Source organism: Rhipicephalus microplus, unplaced genomic scaffold (genome assembly GCF_043290135.1).
Source record: "Rhipicephalus microplus isolate Deutch F79 unplaced genomic scaffold, USDA_Rmic scaffold_13, whole genome shotgun sequence".
Taxonomy (NCBI): Eukaryota; Metazoa; Arthropoda; class Arachnida; order Ixodida; family Ixodidae; genus Rhipicephalus; species Rhipicephalus microplus.
Window position 1 is genome coordinate 29,009,536 of NW_027464586.1, and position 25,062 is coordinate 29,034,597.

The 25,062-nt window shown below is 44.3% G+C and overlaps 1 protein-coding gene and 1 long non-coding RNA gene across 7 annotated transcripts in view; one reads left to right on the forward strand and one right to left on the reverse strand.

The window, feature by feature from the left end:
* The window catches only part of LOC142784050 (uncharacterized), a 29,330-nt gene extending 8,153 nt beyond the window's left edge, over window positions 1-21,177 (forward strand). Inside the window, exons 3-4 of the long non-coding RNA XR_012888579.1 lie at window positions 5,754-13,724; window positions 21,001-21,177. This is a non-coding gene — a long non-coding RNA (uncharacterized LOC142784050). The remainder of the gene's footprint in view (window positions 1-5,753; window positions 13,725-21,000) is intronic.
* LOC119163014 (G-protein coupled receptor-associated protein LMBRD2B) overlaps window positions 3,523-25,062 on the reverse strand; it is a 222,277-nt gene continuing 200,737 nt past the window's right edge. For 5 of the 6 annotated variants that reach the window (XM_075882683.1, XM_075882682.1, XM_075882681.1 and 2 more), the window contains one exon: window positions 3,910-11,608. In XM_075882683.1, coding sequence (XP_075738798.1) covers window positions 11,466-11,608 — 143 coding nt within the window. In that variant the 3' untranslated portion in view covers window positions 3,910-11,465. Of the gene's footprint in view, window positions 3,725-3,909; window positions 11,609-25,062 lie in introns of those variants that run through there. The other variant, XM_075882680.1, reaches the window with a different exon arrangement.

Genomic DNA, 25,062 nt, shown 5'->3' on the forward strand with positions numbered 1-25,062 from the left:
TGAAACCTATTTGCAGGGTCCATGTCATGTCGAGCAGCGCAGCTGAACAATGCTTTTCTCGTGTAATTATCTCCGTTATGAATGAAAAAAGGCATTGCTCGCAAGTGAAAGCCGTTGTGCGGCGAGCTCTGTAGGAATAGGCTACGAGCCGCTGGTCCAATTTGCGGCAGTTGTTGGCTTGCAAAAGCCAATGCATCAAAGTCGTTCACACCCGTCAGCTGGAAAGTTCGTGATACGGCAATGGATGACACCAGCGCCAATCTTGAGAGGTCGAAAGAGCTCACAGTGAGAGAACTTAGCAGGGACGACATTGCCATTATGTACAACGGTATGTGGCACAAACATGGCTGCAAAATGGCACAACACTGGAATTAGTTTGGATTTCGCAGTCCTGTCGAACTTCCTAGCTTGCAGTTGGCACAAGGCTATGCGAGATGGAGCGGAAGTTCGGCAAGCGTTTCATGGCCCTGTCTGTGAGCGAAATGTCTGTGAGGAGTCTGCTCGAAAATGCCGAGAAGGACAAACTCACGGTGCTGGCGTATTTTAGTCGCAGTGGCCACTACAAGAAGGATTGTTCTTTTTGGTGTGCAAATTTCATCTGATTTAATAATATCTTTCATAAATAAAAACTCAATTTTAACTTTAAAACTAGTTTTTCTCAAAACACAAATTTTGCCATTTTTTCCAATGTGCCCCTCCTTTTTCGGGCGCTTCTAGTACTGTGATCTGCATGAAATTTTGCCCAAATTTTTTTCAAAGTATGACGAATGCAATTATCTGGTTTAAATTTCAATATTTTATGGTATAGTAAAAAAATTGTATGCATATCTTTACTAGAGAAGGTGAAATATGGACTTTTTACGTCTATTATGTTTCACACGTACTACATATTTTGTATGTGCTTTCTAATTAGTTATTCGCACTCTACACTTTATTTGAAGCATTATAAATTATGAATGGCAAGAAATTACAGAATTTTAGGGATGAAAGAGGGGGGGGGGGGGCAAAAAGGTTAAGGTTTTCACTTTGTCATGTTACAGAGCTAAAAGTGTGTAACTTGCAAGAAAACTAATTATATATTTGAAATCGGCATAAAAAGTTCCACAAACAGCTCAAGTTTCATTGCTCTAGGGTGAATATTAAGGAAAAAATGTCTTCGAGTAGCATCTCCCCTTAAGGGGGCAGACTGGTCTTAGACATTTTTTGTTTATTTCTTCAGTGATTTTGATAAAACTGCACAGGGTTATACAGTTTTTTCTGCTGATTTCAAATATGTAATTAGTTTTCCTGTAACTCACTTTGTTGCTGAGATAACTTATGTTCACTCCCTATTGTTTAAGGCCACCATAGAAAAAAAAGTGCTTAATTAAAAGTGATATTTAGGATATGCCAACATAGACTAACGACTATAGAGTGAAAGTATGGAAGAGTTTTTTGTTTTTAGACCTTTATTGGTTATTTTGCAGCAAAATGAACTATACATTTTCAAAAGTAGTTGGAATTGTGTTACAATTTTGATTAGTAATTAATTAAACAGGCATGTGCTCTAAATTTTGCTCCCATACTTGCATTCTACACACATACAGGTTTCCACTGCAAATAGAAATATTGCTGTACCTGCTCTAGCTGCAGAGATATTGAGGCCTCAAAATTGAATAGTTACAAATTTACGTTTTTGAGAAAAATGGAAAAAACTGAAAACGCACAGTTTCTTCAAAAAGCAACGATCATGGTGCGCATGTTTAGCAATCCTCACGAAGGCGCTCATAAATTTGTAGTAGAGCTTTAGACAAAGGGGCTGGCAAATTATAAAGAAGCCTCAAAGTCGGTTCCCCATTTTTTTTGCAGGTTCTGCATGTTAACAGCACCAAGAATCTGGACAGTTAAAATGACATTACAAAAAAATTACTACTTCTTGGTGCGTGAAAATTTGCAGAGAGATAGAAAAATACTTGCAAAAACCAAATATGTCAATTTTAAAAAATGAATATTTTTGTCACTTTTTGGTCCCAAAGAGCAGTCTGCCCCCTTAAGCAAGTCTGCCTATGCCACATTGTTTAGTTTCCAATCTTAACTTCTGATCTCATGCACAAGACTGCACTGCCGAACCCAGGACCATGACACCTTTCCAAATCCACTTCACAACATCATACCTATTGTAGTTCCACAATGCCCTATTTTTCATTACAGGTGCATTTCTGTTACCCTTAGTCATTACATATCTTTCATGCTCCCTTAGGTACTCAGCCCCATTGTTTATCCATACGCCCAAATATTTACCCATTGCTTGTAGCATTACTTCCTGTATCTTATGCTCATTGCCTTCATTATCATTAAAAAACATGAATGCGAATTTTCCAGACTGAACATAATTTAACTTATCTTCCTCATTACTGCAGCTGTTATTAATCCCTCCAGATGTTCTTTGTTGTCAGCTATTAATACTATATCATCTGCATACATCAATTCTGGTAATGACTGTTCAATGTGTTTTCCTTGCTTGGCAAAAGAGAGACAAGCCGAGTTTACTCCCCTCTAATTTGGCTTCTAGTCCCTGGAGATACAGCATAAATAACGAAGGTGACAAAGGACATCCATGTCGAAGCCTCCGTTGTATCTCTACAGGTTCAGATACGTGTTCCTTTAATTTGATAACTACCTTGTTACTTATATATATATCTTTTAGAAGATTAGTTATTCCATCTTCCACATTTATGTGCCCAGTATTCCCCACAAGTCTTTTTGAATCACACTATCGTAAGCTCCCTTGATATCTAGACATGCCACCCACAGGTACCTGTGTTCTTTTTCCGCTAATTCAATACACTGCATCAATTACCCACAGGTACCTGTGTTCTTTTCCCGCTAATTCAATACACTGCATCAATTAAAACAGATTGTCCTCCAACCTCCTTCATTTATGGAAACCATTTTGTAGTTCTCCCAGCACACCCTCATTCTCCACCCACGTTTGTAGTCCTTCCTTAACTATCTGCATCACCAGCCTGTAAACTACTGATGTCACTGTTATCAGACGGTAGTTATTTATATCGGCTTTGTACCCCTTTCCTTTATAGATCATGCTCATCCTGCTTAGTTTCCACCAATTGGGAGCTTCACCACCCATTACTGCTTTGCTTGCTGCCTCTCTTATTAATGTGTTCTTAGTGTTTGGTCCTAGTTTTTTTATTAGCATAACTGGAATGCCGTCAGGGCCTGTTGATGTGCTATTAGAAACTCTCCTCCCTTTCCCACTTTCATTGTCCCAGTAGAGCCACTGCGCTAATTGGTTCATTTTCATTCGGTATGGTGCATGCAGCGGTTCCTTAGTGTTTAAATTTTTCTGTCATCCTTGTTCTTATATATTCCATTGCCTCATCCCTGACAGACGTTTGACATTGGAGTGGGAAACACGTATATTGCATCTCCGAGGGAGAGCGGCGGCGCTAGCCATCATGTCTCTGACCAACGGCTCCCTTTGAGAAGCATGTATTTGAACGGCCATCGAAAGCAAGAACGGAGGACCTGCCAATGCTCCTTTACTTTTTTTTTTTCAATGAAAAATGGTGAATGAAAACACGGGGCACCCTGCAGCTAAATTCGGGTGCTGCGTCGCAGTGTGGCGTTGAGCAGCAAGCTTGGCGCATCGGGGATGGTTTGGCACAGGATGGCGCAGGTAAACAAGTCATGTGCCCGATGGCAGAAATGGTGCAGCTATTCCGCCCTGCATAAAGTAACCAAGTTGGTATTTCAAGCAAGTAGGCTAGTTGGTATTTCACTGCAAACCTAGCAGTGCTATGTGTTCTTCGCCATAAGCATTCGCCCTTGTCTTTTCAATGCAATCCCACATTCATCTTTCGAAACCGGTTCGCCCAACCAGGCTTATATTAATGACACAAAAGACAAGCCTTACACTTAACCACATTTAATCATCAAAGTAACACATATTCAAATCACAAATAAATACGGTGGAGCACACTCATTTCACAATTGGTGCTACTACACTCATTACTGCAAGCACCTCGTGAACATGGGAGATTTTCCTAGAGAGCTTGTTGCCACAATCATCCGCATCTGACACACTTCAAGAGAGACACCAGCTTAAAAAGATAATATAATTAAAACCGCATGTAATAAACAATTCTACCTACATAACAACTGAGCTACACAGCTTTTTAAATGGTTTGCAGGCAACAGCTAGCACAAAAGACAAGCCTTACACTTAACCACATTTAATCATCAAAGTAACACATATTCAAATCACAAATAAATACGGTGGAGCACACTCATTTCACAATTGGTGCTACTACACTCATTACTGCAAGCACCTCGTGAACATGGGAGATTTTCCTAGAGAGCTTGTTGCCACAATCATCCGCATCTGACACACTTCAAGAGAGACACCAGCTTAAAAAGATAATATAATTAAAACCGCATGTAATAAACAATTCTACCTACATAACAACTGAGCTACACAGCTTTTTAAATGGTTTGCAGGCAACAGCTAGCCCTCAACAATAGTGCATGCCAGCATATCAGTTCACTTATACACGGAACTACTGTTATGTACCTTGCTCACAACATTGAAAAGTTCACCAAATAATGTTGATAATTCCTGCTTGAAACAGTACAATGATAGTGACGAAATATTGTATGGCACAAATACCTGCAAAAGTACAAAAACATAGAAAGAAACAACAGACTTTTGACAAATAGCAAACAATGCAACCATCATTGATCTAACAGAGCCAACAGAGTAAGATAAAGCACTGTGAGATAGAAACACCCACACGTACCGCAGCAGTACAGCAATGTGCAGCAGCAGCATTAGTCGGCAACTGATGACTGTGGTGTGTGCAAAATTAGTGTCACAATGCCATGTCTCCAAAGTTGCAAGCAGAGGCTCAGTTTTGATGGCATCTCTAGAGAATGCACAACCAAAATTTACGAGGCATTACTATTGGTTTCACATTTACTGCTGCATACCTGCCAAGTACAAGGAATATGAATCCGGGAGATTCTGGAAGCAGAAACGGAGGGAGGTGAGAGCCAATTACCACCCTATCCCGTCACTTTCCCTCAGAAACACAAACAATGCAGGTAAAGTTTCTCAACTATGTGCGTTTAAATCAACCATGCGTTCATACAATGTACAAGGGGAAGTGACACGCATTACACGTTTATCCAGATAGTGCCAGAGCACTCATTCCTTCAAGGTGCTGGCAGATGAAAGTTCTCATCTTCTACTTCCTTGGTGACAGCAGTCAACTGCTACCTGAGGCGAGCGGGAGAACCAATTCAAAGTTAACTGTTGAAAATGCATCGACATAAGGAGCATTTCACAATATGGACCTAAGGAGCTTGTTGCTGGGTGATATACTGGATAATTATTGTGGAGCACGTTACTTATGTCGGGGTGCGCATATTCTCGATATATGCTGTGCTATGCTCGGTTATGCTATGCAATGGGGCTCTTTTAGCTTTTCTTTATTTCCTGCCCTATTCGCAAGCTTACTTGTAGGCCTTGTTTAGTGTGTCGTGCAAGTGATTTCTTGCAACTGATGTTTCCTTTGGGTTGCTTAAGTGATGAATGTAGATATCTTAAAAACATGCCTTGCTGGGCCATAGTCCTATAACTTCGAAGCGCAATATCGATGAGGCCCGGAATGAAAATTGAAAGATACATGTTCCTTTCTGTCCTCGTTCATGTTGAGCTTCCAGGTTTTAAAATGTACTCATTGTTGTTGATGCAGGTCCTAATCTGGCATGCTGGCCACTCCCAAACTATAACCATTTCCGCAATCGTCCACTCCTTCTTTGTTTGGATTGAAGGAGGGGGCACACAAGCGCTGAAGAAATCAGTTGTAGCCATAAAGAAGACGAGTGCGCCGCTCGAAACGTTGGCCCCTGTATGTGCCCTCTGTTTTATAAACTGGTGAGAAAAAAGATTGCTAAGCAGCGATGGAGGCACAACTTAGACCAGTGGCAGGCCATCAGAAAGAAATCTCGTCATTGAAGTACTTGTGGTAGGCCGTTCTGAAAGATGAGAAAAAGGTTGCTCAGGGGCTCTTGAATGGAAATACAACTAGAAGATGCCATCGTGCATGTGCGACAGCCTCCTGCAAAGTGAGTGCCTCACACAGAAGAGCCAACCAAGGAAAAAAAGATGAGAGGCCCTTGTGGGATGGCATCTCTGTGAGCTCTAAGCATTGCATCAATGATCGCCTCTGAAAGCGACTCACCTTTTGCAATGCATGCCATGCAAACCGAAAGACAATGAAATCGCCACCATTACATGCCATGCCAATCATCACACACGCGATATCACGAAGTATCTATTACTCATTTTCCCCATATGTTTACTACTTGACTAGAAAATGATGTAGATCAACATAGAACAATGACAACTACTGTATTCACTTGAAAATAATGAACACTTATTCCCAAATAAAACGAGTCCAACATTACCTGAAGAGTTGAAACGGCTACAAATTTGCTGCACTGACAAGAGCCTCCAGTCAGGGAGGTCTACTATGCTGTCATTACTATCACACAATAACGATAAATGCCAAAAGAAAGCATTTTGTTGCCTGCTGATGTCACATTACATTACATGTGGTCACCACCTCAAAAAAATGTCAGCTCTGCACACGGCTTCCATTGTCCCTCCTGCAGAGAATTCACATAAGTGTCTCATCCAAGAGGGCATACTCACGTCTGCGACGTCGAGTGATTCTGGAGTGCTTCAGATAGTTGACATTCTCACAGTGACTCGTCTGTGCAGCTGGTTTGAGTTAGGAAATGTTCTGGCTGATTTTTCCATGGACTCTGACATTGCTGAGAAAAAGCATTTACGAATAACGGAGGGCTCAGATAGCTGGCTCATTCTAACAAGACAGACACAAGAAAGAAGTTTGCACGCCCTGTCTCTTTGGCATGAACAGTCATAATGGAATCACAGAAACGTCCTTCACAGGTGAAAGGCGGCTGTGCTGCAGTTCTCTGAGTGGAGCTCATTTGTGTGTGTGTGCTTGCAGCCATATGTGATGAGTGGCCATTTGAGTCGTAGCTTCAAGCATGACATGCCACTAGCTCACGTCTTGGGAACCACTGTTCTGGAACCGCTATGGGAGCTTCCATCTCTGTCTCGATGGCAAACCTGACCATGGAGTACATAGAAGAGAAAGCACTCAGCTCTTTCTCCTCGCGACCCAAGCTTTTTCTGTGTTATATGGACGATCGCTTTTGCGTCATTAAGACGGCTGAAGTTGAAAACTTCAGACAACACCTACATTCTGCGCACCCAGCCATACAATTCACGACTGAGTGTGAAAGCTATTACTGCCTGCCCTTTCTTGACGTCAAGGTGGCAAGAAAGCGCAACGGCCTGGAGTTCTCTGTTTATAGGAAGCCAACACACACTGGCCGCTACCTTCGATTCGATTCTTCCCACCCCGCCTGCCACAAGGCCTCGGTTGTGACCACGCTACTCGTGAGAGCTAGGAACTTATGCTCTAATTACACCGAGCGAAAGAAAGACGAGGCCCACATAATTGCTGACCTCAGAAAAAACGGATGCGCAAAAAAAAAACTTCAAGTCACCACCCACCGCGCAGAGCAACAGAGGATACGAAAATCGCAATCAACCTTAATTGGCAGCCCCCCGAAACGCGTACCGGTTCCATATGTTCAGAGAACCAGCGAGATGTTGGCGTGGATCTTCAGGAAGGAAGGGGTTCGCATCGCGCACGTGCCTGCGTGTACGCTGGGCCGCCTACTCCCCCACCCGAAAGACCAGCCAATAATAGACAGCAGCCCCGGTGTCGTTTACAAAATTCCGTGCGCCGAGTGCCCCTCGTCATATATCGGCGAGACGAAAAACCTACCGGAACGACTGAATCAACACGCCAACGATGTGCGGAAGTTCTACAAAGAGCGTAGCGCACTCGCCGAACATGCTGAGACGTTGGATCACAAAATAAATTTCGAAGCGATGGCAATCCTTGAAAGCGAGCCGTACTGGAGGAGAAGGTTCTTACTCGAGTTGTGGCACATACAGAGGACAGCCCATAATATCAACCGCTCTCTCCGAACCCTTCCCCCAGTGTATTCACACGGACTGCACTCCTTGGCAAAACGAGAGAGAGAGGGGGGGGGTCATTAGCCACTCCGTGAGTGCTTTGAAGATGCCGCTGCTACGTAGCCTCTGCAGTCACTCTTGTGGAAGGAAGGAACCAAGTCAGTTCCCAAATGTCGGGTTTCTTCAAAACTTCTGGTCGAAGTCTAAATCATCTCCCAGTTATGAATTTGCCAACCCCTTTGCTGCCGTCGCTAACCAACATTTTGCCGCACTGCAAAGCTTGCATTGGTGTTCTGTGTCAATCAACGTTGTTAAGGACGAAGGAACTGAATTCACTTATTTGAAAAGCTTCAATGATATTAAGGATGACTGGATCTTAATGGCGTGCAAGAATTGATTGAGTGATATGTGGGGTTTAACCTCGCGAAACCACGATATGACTATGAGAAACGCCGTTGTGGTGGACTACAGAAATTTTCATCACCTGGGATTTTTTGACGTGCACCCAAATCTGAGCACACGGCCCTGCAGTATTTTCGCCTGGAAAATGCAGCCACTGCAGCCGGGATACGATCCCGCAACCTGCGGGTCAGCAGCTGAGTACCTTAGCCACTAGACCACCCGGGCGGGGCAGCGTGCAAGAAGCAGGACAAGTTTATGGACTGTTTCCATGCGAAAAAAGTGCGTCAACTTGCAGTTCACATATTGTTTTTCATTATACTGTGAGTGAATCATTATGCTAGTGTTTGTAATGATTTCCGAGTCCTGAAATGGTTTAATTTAGGCCTTACAATTGCACATTTTGTATTTCAAATTATCAATATATTTAACTATCTCGCGATTCCCTTCAAGTTCAATATATCCGGGATCAACTGTATTTGAATGTACTAGAAATTTCCCATTCCGTGAAGTTGAATTGTGCTTGTCCATTCTTCCTTTTAATCATCAACATAGTGTTTTCTTTCTTTAACTTCATAAAAAAAAACATTCCAATGCATATTTATTTCAAAACCACAAAAATTTGGTGAGCTTTAGATTGAAGAGCACATTATATTCAAATAAATATAGTATCTTTACGAATGATGATCTCACTAATCATTATACAAGCATTTAAAAGAGCTGTGTGTAGTTTTACAACAGAGCAGTCAATACAATAAAAAAAATTGCAAGTTTGACAGCACGCAGAGAAAAAAGTCAATCACAAGAGACAAGAACAGACTGTCCAGAGGACAATAATGTGGACATTCCCTAACCGCCATGTCGGAATCACTTTGTAGCATGTGAGGCTGCCACACAACAATGTCTAGAGACTCAAAATTGTGCCTACCCTCAATAACAGACAATCAATGTCACCTCCTGCTCACAGCCGAAGTCACGCACGACTGGTTCATACGTTCTTTCAGACAACACTAACCACAAAGACACCATTGCACAATGCATTACTTGTGTTATTTGGCCTACTTTTTCTATCCTCTTCAAATGCTGGTGCTACAAAGTGGCCCTGTTGGAGGTGCCTCAAAACGAGCACTCTCATTAAAATGGCAAAGTGAAAGACCTGACCTGAACCACTGCTGTGACAGGTAAATCAGTAGTAAAAACAAATTCCACCATAGGTTCTTCAAAACACCGTCCATGGCAAGAAAACCTTTTCACTGCATGGTATGAGAAATATCTGCGAACAGGCTCGAGCCTACACTTCAACAACTGGAATTGTCTTCTTCGATGCTAGAACGGTTCAAATCAAAGAACTTGATCTGCAAACATCTTGAAAACTCAGTTATACCTAGTGGAGATGATATTCAGTTCTAGCCTTGAATAACACAGTTGTTGAAACGTCAGTTCATGCACACAAGCCTTCATTAGACTTTTTCATTACAAGTTTACATCTTCCTCTTCCTGCGGTTTTTTGATTTTTCATCTCCACTGTACAGTGCAGAATTTTCCCATGATCATTGGTTTCAGAAGAGGTACAGCTAACCTCAGCTGGGGCTTTGTTGTCGACTACTAATCAACACGAAGCACAGCAATAAGCAAAAGATGAAGCTACTAAAGAACAGCTTAACAGTACAACAGAAGGTGGACACCGTCCTATTTTTGAGTGGGTGAATGAATGCCTGTGCCACTAACAAATGCCAGACACCAGCGCAATCAAAAGCTGGCACAGGAAGGCATAATGAACAGCTCGAACACACCATCTCGGGGCTGGTGACACTGCTTTATCAAATATAACGAGCTTGGAATGAGCTTTCGCATTTGCCTTCACTACAAACCAACGAGTCATTTCCTTGAATAGAGCAAGCGAAAAAAATGACCATACTTGCACCAGCAAAAATCTGCTGTCATGCTGCAGAATCCTCTAAAGGGCTAGTAAACAGGCCCCGGCTTAACTTCTTACACCCCGCAAACAAGCTCGCCAATTCGTAAAGTAGACTGCGGCGATCACATTTTCCGAATACGTATTACAGCGCTCCGCACCACGCAGACTCTCCGTTTGGAAAAACTTTCCCTGTGTCTGTTTCCTTCTGCAGACCAATCCTCCTCGTATGCGCGCAGTAGCAAAAGCTTTCCCATGCTCACCGTTATGTACCACAGAGCTCGTTGATTGCTCCTTTGCACTACAAACGGCACCCTGGCCCAGAATTGACAGAGTTTCGGCTGTGCCTTCATTTTCTTGTACTGCCCTCTGCCGTTTCGTAGAGCCCGACTACCGGAAGCAGCGGTATTGCCAGAAAGAAAGCCTGCCAAATAAAGAGGCGTCTCGCATACTTTACCGCTCGAGAATAGATGCTTCTTAATATCCCCATGTCCCTATGACACGCACTCACGCTGGGGATGCCCTGCTCGGTTGCAGGCTGCACACCGATGAAGTATATGAAGTATTGCTGTTGCCATGTCATGTTCCCAAAATGGGCAGAATCACAACGACGGGCTCATCTTTCTCATCCTTATGGCAGAAAAAGGTTGCAAGGGATCGAAAAAACTTGAAGTCCGCTGAAACGGATGTTCTAACCCCTGTAACTTTCTTATTATACAACACATTCACAAAAGTTTTGCCGCAGCATGGTGACATAGCAAAAGTGTGCATATTTCTCTTCATAACAATTTTTGGACTTCTGGGTTGTTTACTGGCCCTTTAAAGGCTGTGTGTGCAAAGCCAGACACAAAAGAGAATTCAAGACACTACAGACGCCAACTTGTCTGATGTGTGCATGCTCTGTCCTTGCGAATGAATACGTACTGACTAGCTCCGCTCTCTGAATGCTAACACGAATGAAATCAGGCTCAGAAAATTCAGCATTTTAGCTGCTTGAAAACTTGACAAGTCACTATCTTTTAGGTTGAGGAAATGATTAGAGGGGAGAGCCTTTGACCTCATGAAGAACCCTCAGACGTCGTCGAAGAGGCCCCTGGGTGGTGACGAGTAGGCGTGTTCAGTCCCCCGCGGTACTGTATAGCCGGCCAAGGGCTCGACTCCACGCAGCAACTCGGTGCGAGCACTCTCATCCGAGCCAGAACGGGTCAGGGCACCTGTAAGAACATTTGCTCTCCATGCAACGTGTTCCATGTCATGACGTCCAGTGCAAATGCATTACTAAGTACTGCAGACAGTCATGACACCACAATGAGCAAGCAGCAGATGACTCTCTTCCAAAGTGAATGGACCATGCCAATGCGTGTGGAACAACAAGGTAGACACTGCATCAGCGGCCTCAAAATAAAGTTGTAAACGCTAGCTTTTTGCACATCTGTGTCTGACTGGAGGACGTAGCTGAAGAGGGGAATAAGAAGAGAGATAAATGCTCTTTCCTACAAGCCTAATATGGCAGCATCCTGTTGTGCTGTCGTGAAGCTATAATTCCTTTTAAACATAGTTTAGAATTGGCTTAGGGATCCTCTGAAACTTTTTTTCAGTAATTTGACTTCAAAGTACTACAAAAATATTCGAGAAATACAATTGAACCTTTTTATAGGAGGCATGTTCTGGGCAGCAATTCTTGTCTCTTATATGAAATGTCTGTTATAAACAGGGTACCTGGCATGAGTTTTCTTGTCAACCCGTATTTTACTGTGGGCACGTTGGTGTCTCTTATACCCGTTTGCCTCTCACATCAGTGTCTCTTATAAAGGGGTTCGACTGTATTCTAAAATTACTTACCTTGATTTGCACTCACACTTTATTATTCAAATTCAATTTGCATCCAAAATCTTGCTATTCGCACAGCTCCATTATCGTTCTTGTGTGCATCACTGATCTAAGTTGCAAGAGAGCTGTCAAATAATTTCACTTGCCAACTGAATAAAAAAAAGCTTGTAACGCAGAGAAGATGAAAATGCTGTGACTTATACATACGTTTATAGCCTCTCACATCACTAAAACAGATCATCCCGTAACAATAAGAAGATAGCCCAGAAGGCAAGTATAAGGTTTTGACTAGGGCAAGCAGTAAATTTTAGGTTCTAAAAAAATAGTGATTTAATAAAATAACTTTGAACTGAATTCGTATTGTCTATTTCGAGTATTACACAGAAAAATTGGCATAGTTGTCCTAGCCCAACTAGCCTGCACAATATTTCTCTTTAATTGGGACAAGGCCTGAGCAAATGACATTATTCTTGGTTCAAAAGAAGTGGGCACAACTTTGAATAGTAGCAATATTTCATTTTTGGTAGAATGCAAGTGATAATCCGTACAACATGATACGTTTTAAAATTACCAGTACATGGAGCAAATAAGCGAGTAGACCAAGATTTTAAAGCAAAAAAAAAAAATGACAAGGCGATGTGTGAATACTATGTTCATTTAACCTTTAATTGCTACTTCATGGCACAGTATATTTTCTCTGGACAAGTGTTTTCACACCCTAGCACCCCTTAACTGCAGTCAAACCCCCTTTACAGGGGTTATATCACATACATTTGTTTGTTCATTTTGAATGCTTTGCAATTTCCAGTAATCTAAATTCAAATGGAAGCAATTCAAATACTGTAATACCTGTTCGAATATTCTTACAAGCCCAGTAAGGGTTGCGATTCCCGCTCCCAAGAACTCGGGAAGCTATGTGAATCGGAATGCCATCTTGCCAGAGAAATGCCCTACTGAAATAGGCTGAATGGGTGTGCAAACTAGTCATGCACAACCTCTCACTTTGGTGTAGAAAGCAGTGTAGTGGGCAAACCTGGCGGAGCCTTGGGATGAGAACACCACAATAACGAAAGAAGTTGCACCGGTAGTTCGTTGTCGGAACTGCGGCTCTAAAACCTCATTTAATTTTTGCACTACTGGATCCTGTGGCAGTATGCAGCTGGATTGCAAAGTCATCACTGAGCCTGAGGTGATTGCATATTTGGGTATGTGAGGTTCCTATCACCCCCTGTAAAGACGTTTGTGCCTCATGGCACACGTGTCTCATGGATAGGTCGCATTTATTTAATCACTGAGCAGTAGGTGTCGCAGCGCTCGCATGGGTTCACTATCCTCATCATGATTGGCGCAGTAGCGCCAGCAGTTCTGCCCTCCAGCGAGGCTAGGTGACTGCAAACTAAAGATCCGGGAGTCTCTCTTGGCGGCTGGCGTGGATGGTCGTCTCCTGATGGGATGCGCGGGATACGACAACCCCAGGTAGTGTTCTCTGAATCCCTCGCAGTGAGTTGAACATCGGCGACAGCATCTTCACGTTACCTTGTGTTGTCATATTTGAGTATATTGAAATATTTATGAGATTTTTGTGAGCATGTCAATAGTGACGTATTTGACTCGGCTGGTGACGCTGTCGTTTTGTAAATGTGGTTGAATAGTACACAATGTTTGGTTTGCCCGACTGCATCTTCTATGCCCTTTCGTTTCCAGAGTGTGTCTCGCCTTCGCGAGATCCCACAGTTGTTAAGTGGATTCGTTACGATTCACTAGCTCTCAGTGACAAAAAAAAAAGGTCTTCTTGGTGACAGCACCTTAGAGTACTTTGTAACTGTTGTTTCATTCCGTGTACACATTGACGCAGTCTATAATGCGTCATTTTATAGTCGTTTACGCACTGTTAGGAACAAGTACCCGTGGTCGTGGCACTGGACGACCTTTACTTTATTAGGGCTAACTCCGCATTCCTGCTTCCTTCTTCTCTTTCTCGACGCCTGTCGCACCTCTCCTAAAGCCCACGCCCCACTTCTTTATTTTCAACATCCTTTGAGACAGAGGGAATGCATGGCACAATCTATGCTGCCCCTTACATGTAAAACTCAGTTGTACATGTAGGTATGTACTCAGTTGTACATGCGGCACATAGTATGTCCCGGCTGGTTCAGCACGTGGTCAGTTGCCAAACGCACGGAGCAGTCTCCGACCGCGTCGTCTCATCCATGATGCAGTTACGTCATTCGGGCAGGTGTTCTTGTAAAGTCAGCATTTCTGACACCAACCTGAGATGAAGCCTGCTAATCACAACACGTAAATGAGGCGCACACTTCCATCTCTGTCGTTTCCATCTCAGTGCGCTGTTGCAGCTGTACTGCACACTCAGGTTCTCCTGTAGACTGTGTACGGCAGCATTTTGGAGTCTTCTCCATGAAGGGCCCAAAAGCTGCTGTGACGTTTCATGCTGTGCCTCGAACCTTGCGCATCTTGCTTTTTCACGGCTCCGCATGAATATTCTTGATGAGAAGCTTCCACGGTTGGCTCACATGGTATTGGTTCTGCTTCGGCTCCCTTTTCAGGACCTTCAGCTACCTTTTCAGGGGCACAAGCAATGTTTTCACCTTCATTTTTAGGCCACCATTGCCTTGTTTTGTCACACAATCATCCAGTTTTTTCAAGCTGAGTGGAACACTGTCCTGATGTCCAAACTTTTGATTCACTGGCAAAGGCACTACGAGAAACACCGGACTTCTAGCTTCACCGCCAAGAAGATCGATGGGGCCACCGTTGCTGGTGGAAGGGCTGTCGGTGGGCTCTTCTTTTGGGCTGAACATCTGCTCTTGTTCGACCTTTTCCGCACGACCATCCTTGAAGTAGGTTCTGATGACTTTGTCGTACTGTTGCAGCAGTACTTGTTCCTGAAATCGGTTATGGTGCATTTTCAGTTGATGTGCTGCAAGCTCTTGGTTGTCGCTCCCGGTAGAGAAACCAGGCTCCTGGAGTATTAAGAGAACTCCATAACGACCAGCTTGCCTGCTCAGCCAGCGTTCAAGCCTTTCGAGGTGTGGATAGTCTTCCACTTTACTTGGCCTCATGCTTGCAATATCGATCATGTCGAAGTGCCACATAGCCAATTCCTTACCCTAAATGTTAGTCGACATGAGGAGGGCACAAGTTGCAATACGTGCATGGTACAAGGTTCTTCCCTGCACAGTACACCCGAAAGATGTTTCAACCGCAGTGATTTCCTGGTTGAGGCGATCAATCCTTCCTATTGCAATCTTCCAGTAAGCGTCTGAGCCAATCAAGATGCTGATATTGTCTGGGTGCCAAGTCTCAGGGTCGTACAGATAGATCTGCCGCATCGTGTCCCCTGTCGCGCAACAGCTCTAGAAAGTCAGGATCCGGTGGCGGACTAGTCACGGAGCATACGCCGGGTAGCTGTAGTGCTTCCAACGTAACTTTTCTGCCATTGAATCGACTCCTCAGCGTGACAGAAACGCAGTGACAGCGCAAATTATGCCGTGGTTCAGCATTCCCGAACGTTACCAACGACAGCTCTTTATGCTGATGGCTCTGCATTGAAGTTTCCTTGCAACACCGATGTGAATGAATGAACAGTGGCTGCCACTGTCTAGCATTACACGAACTAGGAATCATCGTGGTCCACTCTTCACCCAAACGCGACCAGTCTGAAGCAGTACAGACGTCGCTCCTGTGTCGCTGGTCGAGGCCGTGGTTAGTGTCAGTGAAGAAGTACCAGATGTATCAAGCTGTCGCTCCTGTGTCGCTGGTCGAGGCCGTGGTCAGTGTCAGTGAAGAAGTACCAGATGTATCAAGCTGGGTGGTCAATCAAGTAGAAGTAGTCATTGCGATGACACGTGACAATTCGCAGAGGATCGTTATATGTCAATGTCGGCACTTGTCGCGCGTGAGATTATGCGAAATGGGGCAGAATTGAGCGACGTGATTGCGCGTTCCGCACCTGAAGCAGCAGCGGGCGCTGCAAAACCTGAATCTTTTCTCTTCGACCGAAATGTCGGCTGAACATTGCGCGAGGCTGTGAGTTCTGCTGTTACACAGCACGCAAGAACGAGTACACTGCTGTGGAGATTCTGTCATAGTTAGTGCAGCTGCCAATGTCCTGTGCAGATCTTGTCGATGAGTACATTTGATCAAGCACATTGGTCGAGTGGTGGAAATGCGATGACTGTGCTTCTCGCTTTCTTTCTTCAAGCACCTTGACCTGGATTTTCAGAAAAGACAAGATGTCAATCGCCCTACTCGCTCTCGCATCTGCTAACGCGCGCTCAGATGAGGCGTCACCATCCTGGGTGCCCTCTTCTTTCTTCTTCTGTCGGTACAATATAGCTAAGTCTTCTGGTAAGTACCTTATCAGGACGCGATTGAGCATACTTCTCAGGTGACAGCGTACTTCTCAGGTGGTACACCCAGGCCTTCAAGTGCCCTGATGCAGAAACGTACATTGTCATGCAGCATCCGAAGCTTCTCCACTGTCTTGAAACAACGTACTGAAGACGGTTCAAGAAGTTGGTCAATGTATTCGTTCACCAGAAGTTCATGTCGACCGAAGCGCTCTTGCAATGTGCTCACGGCGACATCGTAGTTGTGGTCAGCCAGCCTGATGCCTTCGATTTCTCGCTTGACTGCTCCCATAAGGTATGTCACAAATATTTGAATTTCTCGATTGGTGGCAAGTCGTGGTCGCTGTGGAATGTTACGCTGTAGTGATCCCGGAATCCTCGCCACTGACGTATATCGCCGGAATATGTTAGTACTTGAAGCGTGGCCAATGCGACTGACTGCAACTTGGCGTACTAACTTGTTCTTGCGCTGGATGAGCAGATCCGATGTTGCTCAGGGTGACGGTTACCTGGTCGCCGTCCTGTCCTCTCATACATGGGTCACTGAGACGGGTCGATCGTTCTCGTTCGGACAGGAAGAACTGCATGACAGCGATCACGTACAGAATCTTGCCTTGCTAGTCGGTTGCACCCTCAATTTCTTTTTCGATACCTTCGTCTTCAGTGAGGTCGGAAGTGCTAAGAACAAGGACCCGTTTATGTCTCAGAACGACGATCTTTACTCCATCAGGGCTAGCTCCACGTTCCTACTTCCTTCTTCTCTTTCTCCACTCTGTACCGCCTTCCTCCAAGCCCAAGCCACACATCTTTATTTTCAACATCCTCCGAGGAGGTGGGAACACATGACAAAATCCATGCTGTCGCTAAAAACATGTACAGCATTTGTACCAGTGGTTCACCACGTCATCAGTTGCCAAACCCACGAAACAGGATCTGACCACTTTGTCCTGCTTCTAATGCAGCTCGAAGAGGTGTTCTTGTGCAGTCACCACGTCGACGACACCACTGTGAGATATAGCCTGCTAATACAACTCGCAATTGATGCGCGCGCTTCCATCTCCGTCGTTTCCATCTCGGTGCGGCGTTCCGACTGTACTGCACATTCAGGTTTTGCTGTAGGGTGTTTACCGCAGCGTTTTGCAGTCTTCTCTCTGAAGTGCCTCGATACATGCACAGACGTTTCTTGCTGTGACCCGAACCCTCGTCTTGTGCACTCCCTGCTCCGTAGCAATAAGCTTGCTACAACGCTTGCGCAGTTGGTTCGCACTGTGGTGATCCTGCTTCGGCTCCTTTTCCGGAACCCTCCGCTTCATTTTCAGAGGCACAAGCTACGTGTTCAACTTCACATTTAGGTGACTATCCCCTTGTTTTGCCAAACATCGTCTGGTACCTCGAAGCTGAGTGGAACAAAGTCCTAACATCCGACCTGTGCATGTAATGATGAGTACACGGCAAAAAATACAGTAGGACTGCTCGCTCTAACAAGTAGCTGATCGGATCGTTCATTGTTTATGGTTGGTAAGCTGTCAGCAGGTTCGCTGGCACTTATCATAAGTTGGCTCGTGACAGCACAGTGTCCATCATGGTCAATCTTCTCACCATTGCCACAGCATCCATCATCTCTTCGACTTCCTGTTGCTTTTTCAAGACTGGCAATCACTTGATCTTTTTTTGTCTCTTCGTTCTTGCTCCAACTCCAGAGTACTGCCAGACTCCTCCAATGGCTGCTCCCCTCTTGTCCAATTCACAGCGTGAAACGTTTGCTGTTGAGCATCTTCCATGAATGTTATCGTCTCTTCATCTTTGCCAAAAGTGGCCAGAAGCATCGAATTCTGAATTGATGGTTCCACACTGTCGCACGCTGTCACGCCCAATGCTATGTTATTTCCTTCAACTTCAATCAAACTGTTTTCACCTTCTGCTTGACTAGCAGAAAATCCGCTTTCGTACTTGGACCATGAGTCTTCGCAACCTGTAATGTCTTTCTCCATGCTTTCGACAATGGCACAGTCGTGCGTGATTTTATGGAAATCAACTCGGTTGTAGTTTTCATTTTCATGTCTGGCATAACAAAGCGCAGAATAGCTCGTGTCACATACATGACCAAACAGTTTGCATTCAAACAGGAAATACTGCCCCTCAGCGATTGCATACACGATCTTCTCACTGTAGCGTGCAGGATCCTTGACTTCCTGGTCAACTGCCTTGTCTTCAGTTACGTCGATAATCTGCTTGTCGAACTGGCAGAGCTGAGCTTCTCTTGTAATCAAAACAGTGACTTGTTTGTTCACCTCGCACGCTTCAGTGTCAGAGTCCCACAGTAGTCCTGACAGGAGCGTTATATTCCGTGAGACACTGGCCCTCACAGTCCCACGCACCTTCCGAAGAGGCTCGGTTGACGACATCGTCGCCCCGGAACGACCACTCCATAGTTTCGACTTAATGCACGGGATCCTTTTTTTCCTGGGCACAGGTAAGCCATGCACAGTTAGGTGAGGGAGAGTGTTAGCCCCACCCCAAGCTCCGGTCCATGGTGACAAAAAGGACAACATTGTAAATAATGATTGCATTGTAAAGCAAAAAAAAAGTGATAAAGGCAGGCCAAGTCAAATATGCAAAGTATGTACACAGTAGTTTTTGGCTACGTGCAGAATGATCACGTGTAAGACAGAGAAAACGACTAATTTGCCATTTATTTTTTCGATAACTGCATATAGTAAGCAGCAGTGAACCAAAACATGTTCTGAACAGTTCAGAATGGCACCTGTATTTAAGGGCACACAAAGCCAAGTGTAACCTTCATGTGATCACATGTGGTGGCCGAGGAAGTGCTTATCGCAAGGCTCCATTTTGCACTGATCCCACTCGAAAAAAAAAAAATGTTACACTCGTTAGCAAATCAGTGGTAATTAGGTGACAGCAAAGAATAGTAGAGTTATATATGACACGCGAAGATGCAATGGTGGGGCCTATTACATCTGTACTTGTCATTGCCCCTCCACGTGCGTCCACAGACTCACCATGTGGTGCATCGTTTCAGATGATGCATCATGGAGCTGTGCTACATGGCAAACTCCTCCTAGTAGTATGCACTTCAGGCCGCACAGGTCTTCCCGACAATGATGTGGCGAATCCCGCTGCCCGTGCTTCTCGCCTCCGGGCTGCTGCCCTTCTATTTCGCGAGTCAGGTCCTCAAAACTAGAGTCACCCACGCTACCTCAATATTCTGAATTATTGTCGCACTTCGCACCGACTTTACCCTGGCCCTGCACACAGTCTGGGGAAAGTGGACGAATGACTGCTACACTGCCTTCAGACAAGTGTATTTGTTTGAATCTAGGTCGACAGTTCTTTTTATATTTCTTTGCATCAAACTCCAGTATCAGCTTAGAGTCAGGGATTTTGAAAAAATGCACCATTTTTCATTGAGAAAAGTTGTGAACAATTAGCGTCAGCCAGACCCAGACGGTATTATGGCCGTTGGTAGCCAAGCCAACATATGCCTTGATTACAGATGTGAGGCTGCCATTTTTATCTTTGTTGTGAGTGTTGAGGCAAGCTGTTCGTGATTTCGAGTCGTGCTTCAAGTAGTCTGTGTGTAGCACAGCTCAAGGGCGCTAAATGGGCGGTGTCATTTTAATGCTACATTTAAAGGAAAAATTGTTCTAGCCACGAAGTCGTCGTCCAAAATTCAAACCAGGCAGTACTTTGAACTGGACGAGAAAAATGTGCATCGCTGGAGGGGCTGCAGTGCGGGATGGCAACCAGAGAACTTTGATTGTGCACTCTTTTATGAAGTGCGGCATATCCAATGCACTTGATGGCACCAAGGATTGGACCCTGTTTGAAGCCGGCGACGAGAGAAGCAGTGACAATGACTCACAATGAGCGCGGCATCTTTATGACGCAAATAACCAGAACTAGCATGTACTAGTGTACACAACAGTACTAGTGGCTGTGTGTTTCTAGAGATATTTGAATCATGAACCAACTGCTTTGTTTCATCTTCATGTACCATAAATGTTTTCCTTTTGGGAACGTTGTCATCGCTGTTTCGTACGGTCTACAATCGAGGTAAGATTTTTTTTGGTGCTGGGCTTCGAAGTTTTTGGGGTTCGCTTAGAATCAGGGTCAGCCTAGATTCGAGTAATTATGTACTTTCCTTAGTCCAGAGGTCGCCCAGCACCTCATACTGGAAATCTCTGGCACGGCTTGAATCTAAGCCGATACTGGAGTTTTATGCAAAGAAATTAAAAAAAAAACTATTGACTTAGATTCAAATAAATACATTTGTCTGAAGTCAATGTAGCAGTCATTCGTTCACTTTCAGGTGCTAGCCGACACCTTTCATGTTGTGGCTTCATGTCTTGCAACTCCACTCTCTTTCTTTCCCCCCTTTCAACTAGAGAGGCTTGGAAGGAGTACCTGCTCAGCTCTCTACCTTGGATGCACAACACTATTTGGTGACGCGTGCCCTGGGAAGCGACGATCTCCAAAGGAGTCCTGGACTAGGGACTGCCCCTCAAGTGCACAGGAACTCTCCAGTGCATTTCAGAATAAAAGTTAACCACCACTACCTTCAACAGTAGACAAGTATTTTGTACTTTGCACTTATGGCGAAGCGGTACAAGGTAGGGTACTATTGATACATGATGATACATGAGGATCTAATGCTGCAAAAACCAGGCTTGGCCAAAGAGTGCGAAGAAATCTAACTTTCAACAGAACAATAACATATTCATGATTAATAAATTATCAGTATCTCGTTATGGCAAACCTCAGATTAATGATCTTTTCAGAATAATGACTTTTTCGAAAATCCCCTTACAAATGCCTTCTGATTTAATGCTAAAATATTTCTCTAGAACGAATCTCAGAATACCGAATGTTTCGAAATAACGTATCCAATTTTAACCCCAATGCTTCAAATAACAAACACCAATTGTGAAAAAGTTACTCACGGCTGTAAAAATAATGCCAAGCTCCATACCCGCCTTATTTAAATGTCCGAGAGCCCCATCGCCATCGTCCCCGCCAGATACTTGTTTTTCACGTCAGGTTTCACCCCGTTGCCTTTGTTTTTGACGGCCAGCTTTACCTGCACGATTGTTACGTGCCTGTTTTCTGGCCTTTTGGTTGGTGGCTGATTGTTCAAGATGAGCTCCATAAGCAGCATGATAGGAATTGTACGACAGTGAAAAATGCTATGCGAGTGACCTGTGGGATGAAGTCCCCGATGATTACTCATGCATGCGTCACTAACGCTCAAACAACACGCAAGTGCAACGACGAAGCCTGCACGTGAGCGTATCTGACGACTGATACGATCCATACCACTTGTGGTGATGAGGAAACAGCGACGAGTGCGAAAACAACATTCAAACAGCACACAAACAGCACCCAAACAGCACACACGAACCAGCGTGAAGCATCGGTATTGAACACCATGCACACTCTTAAGAATTCGTCTTTTAGCAGAAGAGTTTCACACATCAGAATAGCTCCCATTATAACTCAAATAAGCGTGCACTGCTTATGTAATATTTCTTGTTTGTTTTTTCGTGCTTTATTAAAGCATAACGCGATCACGAATGTATACACAGCACAGGTAAGCGACTTGCGTGTTTGCATCTACGGTTTTTGCACCAATTTTAAATACTTTCACTATGACTTTTCAAAATAACGAATGATTTCTAGAGGTCCCTTGTAATTCGTTGTATCAAGATTTCACTGTAGTGGCCTAAAAACAAATCGCAGAGCAGTGTGTGAAAATGCTTATATCAAATAAATTTATAGTATTGCTAGCTGGAATGTGCTAAGTACGCATGCAGCATTTTTAATGGCATGATGAAGTAAAGAACAGGTCAGTAAGAGGGCACCACTTCCTCAGCAAAGCCCTTGCACCAAGGAGCATGTGTTATGGGAATGTTAAACTCGTAGCAGTAGCCTCAAAAGTGAGCCAGTGCCACAAGTTTCTAGAAGTTGCAACCTGCGAGGAATGTGTGTCAATGAGAAAATTTAAAAGGAAATGTGCGTTGACAAGAGGTTCTGTGCTAAGAAACACTGCTGGGTGAACTGGTATGTGTTCATGGTATGCCATAAGAAAACGCTTTATTCTAGAAGTCTGCAAATATTTGAACTTCAAATATTTTCCTTATAGTGCTTACTATTTCATTCAATTTGCACAAGAATCTTGACTATTTGAAGTACGCAAACTTCTCAAAGACAAAAACAGTCAACGTACAACAGACAGTGGCCCCTTCACAATTTTATATGCTTCACTCCATCATACATTAGTATTGCGGCAAGGCTGCCTTTCAGACCCTGCTATGATAGCCAATGTATCGACTATAGAAAACGCTGGTTCAAACATGGAGATGCACTGCGCCGCTACAGTGGCCCCTTCATATTCTTATTATTGCTGCATCAACGATCCGCCCGCTAAATCCTCTGACCACACTGCAGACTTGAAGCAACCTCATCGATGTTGAAGTGGACGACTCAATTGTTGCTGCTCTTGTGGACACAAGCGCCCACACATCAGAGCTTCGTCGCCGCCTAAAAAAAGGTATAACGCCGCCAAGTTAAAACCTTCTTTAGGCGGCAACTAAGCTCTAAATTCATCTCTGATATGTGGGGGTGTCCTCTCATCCAGGTCGCCGACAGTGAAACTTTTCCTGTGCTTGGGATGTGCTCTGCTTGTGTTACTATTTCTGACCGCTCCACCACTCTACTATTTGCTGTGCTACAAAAGTGCTACCACCACCTTATCCTCGGCATGGACTTTTTATCGGATTACTTCAGCTCAACCTCCCATGTTGCTAAGACGCTCCAGCAGCACCTACACTACGTTTGTGTGCAGTTCAGTACGTTCGGCTTGCTTCTCAAGCCGTTAAGTTTATAACCTTGAGCTCTTGCCCTCCTTTTCCCGATGACAACTAGGTGTTGGCTCCAATCGTTGAAATTTTGTTGGCCCGAAATGTTGCTGTTCCTCACATGGTTACAACGGTCATGAATATTTGAACATCTCTACCTATACTGAACTTCAGCTGGTGTGTGAAAGTTATCCCAGACAGCATGACTTTAGCCGTCTCTTCTCTTGTCGAACATTCTGTTTCTGCATTCATTGCAGACGCTCCATTCTCCTCTGTCCCATCTTCCTCACCGAGCTCAGCTGATGGAGACATTGACAAGATGATTATGCCTGACCTTGTTCCAGCACAGAGCCAATATACGGCATATCTTAGAATCCTTCCAGGACATCTTCGACTTTTACGACTGCCCTTTAGGTCAGGCGTCAGTTGCCACATGATCAACACCAGTGAAAACACCATACCAGTTCCGACGATGTCCTTATTGTGTGTCCCTTGTCGAGAGACAGGTAATACAGCATGAAGTTCATAAAATGTTTGTGAAAGATGTTGATGAGCCGCCCTGTAGTCCATGGGTATCACCAGTCCTGCTCGTAATAAGGAAGGAAGGCAGCTGGCACATCTACGTAGACAAGGTCAGAGGAAAGGACATCTATCCATTGCCAAGAATTGACGATGCTCTCGATTGCCTACACAGGTCTGCCTACTTTGCTCCTATTGACTTGAAATCAAGGTACTGGCAGATTTCTGTCGGTGAGCAAGATTGTGAAAAAATAGCATTTGCGACGCCGAACGGACTTATCCAGTTCGAAGTAATGCCATTTGGTTCATGCAACGCTACAGCTACATTTGAAAGAATAATAGACTCTATGCTTCGTTGGTACCAACAGCCCACATGCCTTTGCTATCTCGATGACGTCATCGTATCCACACCAGCGTTCGAAAGCCACCTTAGCCGCTTGTTAGCCATGAGTTTTGAAGCCCAGGTCTCCAAATGCCAATGAGCTCAACTCTTCCAAATTCCGTTTTGGCCGCCGAGAAGTCACTGTGCTCAACCACCTTGCCAGTGCTCAAGGTGTCTAACCTGATCCTGACAAAATTCTAGCCATTAAAGATTTTCGCATACCACATTTCACGAAAGATGAACGCAGCTTTGTCGGCCTATGTTCTTACGTTCAACATTTTGTCAAGAACTTCGCCGACATTGCCCGACCTTTCACACAACTCCTAATGAAGGATATGTCGTTTTTTTTAGGCCCCCAGCTAATGCATTTCGCAAACTTACGGCTTTGCTTACCTCCCTTCCCAATTAATCCCCGTCAGCCACTGTCTTTTGTGGGTCAGGTCATCTTTGTCAACGAGATGTCCCAACACCAATGCCTGTTGCTCACCAAAGTGGCACTTTTTTTAAAATTCAATACAAGGCCAGCTTTTTCAATGCAGTTGAGCACGAGGTCTACGCGAGTGTTGTGCTCCTCAAACGTACGTCCAAAAATTATGACATCGTCAAGGTAACACATGCACATATGCCATTTTAAACCACGCAATATAGAGTCCATAAATCTTTAAAAGTCTGTCGGTCAAAACGAATGCCGC